Source organism: Eschrichtius robustus, chromosome 2 (genome assembly GCF_028021215.1).
Source record: "Eschrichtius robustus isolate mEscRob2 chromosome 2, mEscRob2.pri, whole genome shotgun sequence".
Lineage (NCBI taxonomy): Eukaryota > Metazoa > Chordata > Mammalia > Artiodactyla > Eschrichtiidae > Eschrichtius > Eschrichtius robustus.
In genome coordinates this window covers 76,775,486-76,781,485 of record NC_090825.1, presented here as the reverse complement: position 1 = coordinate 76,781,485, position 6,000 = coordinate 76,775,486, and the positions used below count along the sequence as shown (strand labels likewise).

At 43.4% G+C, this 6,000-nt stretch overlaps 1 protein-coding gene across 1 annotated transcript in view; it reads right to left on the bottom strand.

Annotated features, from left to right (window-relative positions):
* Positions 1 to 235: 235 nt before the first annotated feature.
* The window catches only part of FAM81B (family with sequence similarity 81 member B), a 48,781-nt gene continuing 43,016 nt past the window's right edge, over positions 236 to 6,000 (bottom strand). The window contains 3 exon segments of the mRNA XM_068533878.1: positions 236 to 369; positions 2,067 to 2,262; positions 3,861 to 3,996. Coding sequence (XP_068389979.1) covers positions 236 to 369; positions 2,067 to 2,262; positions 3,861 to 3,996 — 466 coding nt within the window.

Sequence of the window (6,000 nt, the reverse complement as noted above, 5' to 3'; positions counted from 1 at the left end):
AAATAAAAATATAAAACGCATGTATGGAAAGAAATTCCTTAATTTTTTCACTAATAAATTAATGAAGACATAATAAAGCTTCTTTGCTTTATTGGGTTTCCTGGTACATTCATCTCCTTAAAAAGGTGGTAAGAAATAGAAGCAGTAAACATCCCAGAGATATTAGCTTTCTTCTTCCCAACTTTTGCCAACAAACCACTCCACTGGCTGGTGAAAAGGAAGATGGCTGGAAAGTTTATACTTCCTGGAGTTCCACTATCTTACGCTGCAATTTCTTTAGGTCTTTCTGTACTTTATATTTCTCTAAATCCATCTTTGTTTTCTGTATTTGTTGGAGGGAGTTGAGAGAGTCATGAATCGATTTAAATCCTAGAAGAGGATATGAAAATAGGTATACTGAGACTAAACAATGCATTGGAAATTTTAAACGTTTTAACAAAAGTTGCTAATCAGCAGTCCTGCCATAACTGATCATTGTTTAATTCAAAGCATATTAAATTCCATTAAGACCAGTCTAAACATGTACAATAATTTATTTTATGTCATGAAGATGCATTAGCAACAGTGTTTCAACTTATATCTGGCTTCATTGTGAAAATTCAAGTCCTTCCCCTCCATCCCAATATATTGCATAATGAAATAATTCTATATTTCAAGAGAGAAATTTAAAATATCTTCTTTCTATACACTTTGAAAAGAAATTTGGATGATCTCTTTTTTTTATTCTTGTTACCAAATTGAAGGTAAAGGCCACAGATGAGATTTTAAACCTTCTCTGAAAGCAACCTGTTTAAAGGACCTAAGGAATGGTCCCTCTCTGGCTGCTCCCCTGCCCCTGGCCCCAGCACTTTCTATCTCTCTTATGCAAGTCTAGCCACTCATGACCACAGCCTACCAGACCTCAAGTTTCATAGGATACAGCCCATATCTTATTCACTGGAGGCTTTCACATAGTCATTTCTCAACACATTTTTATTAAAGGCATAAAAGAGCAAACCATTAGTTGGGAGTCCTCATTTGCTAAACTCACACTTAGTAAAACGCAGAAACATGTAGATTGCTAATTGATCTTCAGTTCATCCTGGGGTTGTACTAGAATGAGTAAATTCAACTTCTGGTAGCTAAGTAGCAAGCAGGGCCCTGAAAGAATGGCCAGTTAAGTTTGGGGCAGGATTCCTGGCCAGATAATTCATTCTTTTGATTTGGTGGTGGAAGTTGGTGGGGAATGGTGGTGAGGGTCTGATTTCTAGGCAGGAAATGTTCCTTATATGCTTGGAACATCTGGCAGATTGAGACCGTATCTTTCTAAGACACCTCCAAGGCATCTCCATACAGGACCATTTCCATGAATTTTTCTGAGAGCTAGAGGACAGAGAGTGAGTTGGGGCTGTCTCTCATAAAGGAACCTTCTGATTCCTGGTAATTCTCTCAGAACTGTGGCTCGGGACAGATGGTTGCTCCATAGCACCTGTCCCCCACCCTCTCCAACCCCCATCCTTCCCTTTGACAAATTACATGAGCCTTTCAAATTAATCCTCTTTGATGTTAGCTCAGCTTGACACTGCTGCCATTTGCCTCTTTAAGAAGAAAAGCAGTCATTATACTGGCCTTTGTTCATTCATCTCTCTTTCTTACTTCTAAAGGTCAGGTCTCCAGTTTGACAACTATCCAGGCTCATTACCTGCAGTTCAATGAGGGGCATTTGATTTAGGCTCCTAATTTCATGATATACCCACAAATCAGGTCTTGATGATCTCCAAGGACTTTCCAAGTCTAACAGTTTTATGATTCTATGATCTTGGTTAAAAAAAAAAAAAAGAAATCTCACAGCAATGGCAAGCCTGTGACACTGCCAAGTGTGAATGAGAAAGGGAATCTACATATTTACCCACCTTCTGGTGGTATGCTGACATTCTATGGGATATTTAGGAAAGCTGGATTAAATACAAAGGATGTCACTTCGCTAATGACAAGATTGCTCTCTGGCCATTAGTTCAAAGTAGAAAACCCTGAGGGACTGGATAGGAAAGGACTGATTCTTTACTTAATCAAAGGTATCTGCTCACCTGATTGATATTCATTCTGCATTTTCTCTAATTCTCCCCAGATGTGCTTTTCCAGTTGGTTCATCTTTTTGGACAGTTTATTTTCTATATGCTTTACTTTGTTTAGATCTGCTTCCTGTTTCTGCCTGTTAATGAAATTCTCTAATTTGCTTGAAAGCTTCAGTAATTTTTCTTCCATTTTTTTTTCAGACATATCCTACAAAAGATATCATGTGATAAAGCTTCAGAACACCTTTGTGGATTTGACTTTCAGCTTAGAGAATGCTTTTTAACAAGTTTGCATTTCTGTGCTAAACATGAGAATTCAAACCAAGTTCCCTTGTATCTAAAGCTATTCACAAGCGGAAGTTTGGCCTTCGTTTGGCCTTGTTCATTTGTAGTTTCTGGAATTCTACATGCTATGGGAGAAAAGAAAGGGCTGTGGTCTTTATGAAATGTCTGAGGATTTGGAATTTTAGCGTTTAAAGAAGTGTAGCCAAGGAAGGCATTTTAGATACTGCTTGACCAGAGCTCCTTGGACATGCTTGTGTGTTAGACGTCCTTATTCCCTCAAGCTGCCTATCTCTACGTGGACAGGCTTCAGGTAGAAGTGCTTCTCTTAACCCTGCTGTCTATTAGAATCACCTGGCCCATAACTCCCCTACCAGCACCTCCCCACCTCCACAATTCTGATTTAATTGGTCTGTGATGGAGCCCGGGAACTGATGGCATTTAAAAGCTCCCCAGGTGATTCTAATGGGCAGCAGGTTGGGGGCTGCAGAGGCAGCCTGAAGCTGATTAGCTTCTTTGTTCCTCCCGGCTCCTGTGCAGGCAATTTACCAGCAGACTGACTTGGCCCCTTTCATCCTCTTTGGTCCCACCTGCCTGAAGAAAGGTGGATTCCAGTCTCTCTCTTCCTTGTGATGGGTGGTTTCTGCCTGCAGATGACCCTGCGGTCACCTAGGGCTGCCTAGAACTGGTGGAGGACTCTGCCCAAATCCGGAGCAGGCCCAGCAGGCCCACTTGGCTGCAGCTCTGACCACACATGCTTCAACAGCCTGTCAGTGAGAAAGCTGTAACGTTTACCTCCCTCTCTTGGACTCCTGCTTCTATCAGTTTTAACAAACTCAGGTGGGGTAACTGGAGCGTCGTTTACTGGCTGCCTAAAGCCCCTCCACTGAAGTTCCAGAAACATCTTATCTGAATCATCTGCAAGACAGGCAGCCACTGGTGACACTCACGGCCCTGTGCTGCCCCCAGGGCTCAGCAGCGTGCTGGCTGGCGTGGGAGAAGGGAGCCTGCGATAGGTTTCCTATGTGTCCTGGTCACCTCACCCCAAAGCTTGAGGGTGTCTCTACAAGGTCTGACCTGGAAAAGGAGTTTTGATAAACTTCTGATCTACCAACGGATCTCCGGAGAGGTAAAACGACTTGTTTAAGGCAGTTTTCAGGCTTGATTGTATCTAAGCATCACCCAGGGAGCTTGTCTGGGAGCGCAGGTTCCCAGGGAAGGCCCTGGAGGGTCTGATGCTTCAGCTCTGGGTTGGGACCAGGAATCTGTACTTTTAAAAACTCTCTTTGGGTTATTCTGGTACAGGTAGAGCCCGTTCTGAGAAGTGTGGGTTCACAGAGCTGGGGAGTAGCAAACAGGACCAGAAGGCAGGCCTCTGCATTCTATTCCAGTGCTAAGAAATCAGCGAGTGGCACAGGGAGGGTCACTGTGAATTTGTAAGTGTGGCTTTCGAGACTGACTCGTGGCTCCCATCTAGACAGTGGCTGTGCGGCTGTTAACTTCATAAGCAACACAACCCCTTACCAGTTTCTCCTGCAGGAGCTTCAGACGCTGATTTACATGGCCGAGGTGGTCTTGTTCACATCTGATGGACCGGTTTTCTGTCCATTTTTGATGGTTCTCCATTTCCTCATATAGCCTCGTTGAAAGGGAATTAAATCTAGGGGGAAAAGTAGTTTGCTCTATTTTAATAAGTAAATTTAAACCTAAAACCAAAATTGATTGAACAGTCTGCAGTTTTTTCGGATGATGAGTGTCTATGTGCCCAGCAAGCACTTATGGGGTGATCCGGGGGGGGGGGTGAGGGAGCACATACTGGGTCCCTGCCCCAAGCTGGCGTTCAGCCCACCTGCTGATGACACCCATCTGCACAGCCTGAAATGCAAGTCTACACAGTGGCAGGAGCACGCGGGCGCAGAAAGGCCCGTGTCATCCACTCAGGCTTCCTCTCGGGGCCCAGGGCGCAGTGAGTATGTGCGGAAAAATTACTTCGACAAGTCACTTGGCATGGTGTCACCCTACGGTAGAGGTTAGCACGCTTTTTCTGTAAGGGTTAGATAGTAAATAGTTCGGGCTTTTCAGGCCATGTGGTCTCTTTTGCAACCCCTCCACTGCCAGTGCCGTGGGAAAGCAGCCACAGGTGACACAAATTAGCCTGGCTTGTTTATAAAGAAACAATGAGCATGGCTGTGGTCTAATCAAACTTTATGTACACTGAAATTTAAATTTCATATAATATTCACATGTCATGAGTATAATTCTCTTTTCTTTAAAAAGTGATTAGAAAGTGTAAAAACCACTCTTAGCTACGGGCAGACTGGCTAAGGGCGGTAGTTTGCCGAATCTTTGCTCTATAAGGGCCACTATGAGGCTGGGGTGGAGCTGGGCCAGAGAGGACTTGCATTGTCTACTAAAGGAGAGAACAGTCAGAGGGAGAAGCGGGGAGGGGAGAAAGAAGAGAGCCCCAAAAGGAATTTGGGGAAGCAGAGTGTCCAAGGGAGACACTTCTTGGCTGTCATCTCTGCTTTAGGCAAAATCTTCAGTAAAGTCCCCATGGTCACCAATGGATCTCTGTGAGTGGATTCTTTTGGGGGTGTTGGGGGGACTTAAAGAGATGCTGAGTTACTCATGTGGGGCAAAATCAGAAATAACAAGGTGTGCAGGAAGGGATCGCTGGCATCAAGTTGATGCACCCTAGGAGTGTTAAATAACAGAGAATGAAGGATTTTCAACAACAGAGGTAGATTACAGAGATTAAAATGATTGGAATCATGTACCAGCAATTTGAAAATTCACTGTGGAGTGGTTGAGAGTTTGAGAGGGGAACCCTCATCTGAAATGACTGAGAAATACGGGACTGAGAAGAGGTGGGATGGGGACTGGCAAGTAGTTTCTGTATATGTTTTCTGCTTGTGACTTGCTCTTGGTAAGAAGTTAATTTCAGACTCCCTTTTAGACTAGGCTAAATATTAGATTGGCACGAACAATGCATGTTGTTTGTTGTTGAAAATATTCAGGACTCCCTTACAATGTGGGGTGATTTGAAATAATTTACTCTAATGATCAGGAAAAGTTACATGCAGCTAATTTAGCCTCTGATATTTATCACTGGAAATTGCCTAAGGCATGCTGGACATATACTGCATGTACATGTATTCGCTTCTTTAGCTCTCCTGAAAGAGTGTTTGGACTAATAGTTGGAAAAGACAAGTTATGTGAGGCCACTTCCATTTTTATTTAGACTCTGGGTCACTCTGCAATGTCTGCAGACATTTTTGGTTGTCACAGATAGGAGGTGCTACTGACCTGTGGTGGCTAGAGGCCAGGATGCTGCTAAACATCCTACAGGGCACAGGGCAGCTCCACAGCTAAGAGTTATCCAGCCGAAATGCTAATAGTGCCAAGGTTGAGAAACTCGGATTTGGATGGTGAAATCAAGGAATGGAAAGGTAGTTACTTTTCCAATACTTATATTTGTTGTAGTATGATAGTTAAATTCCGATCTTCATTTTTCACCTAGAAAGCGTACCTGATGCAGATGAGTATCTCAACATTGAAGAAGGTGAAGTTGGTTACTCTTCCTGTTCTTAGTCTAATCATGATTTTTAGACACTTGTGCTGCTGGCTAACAACAGGTGTCGGTTCTCAGACAAATAAGTCCCCA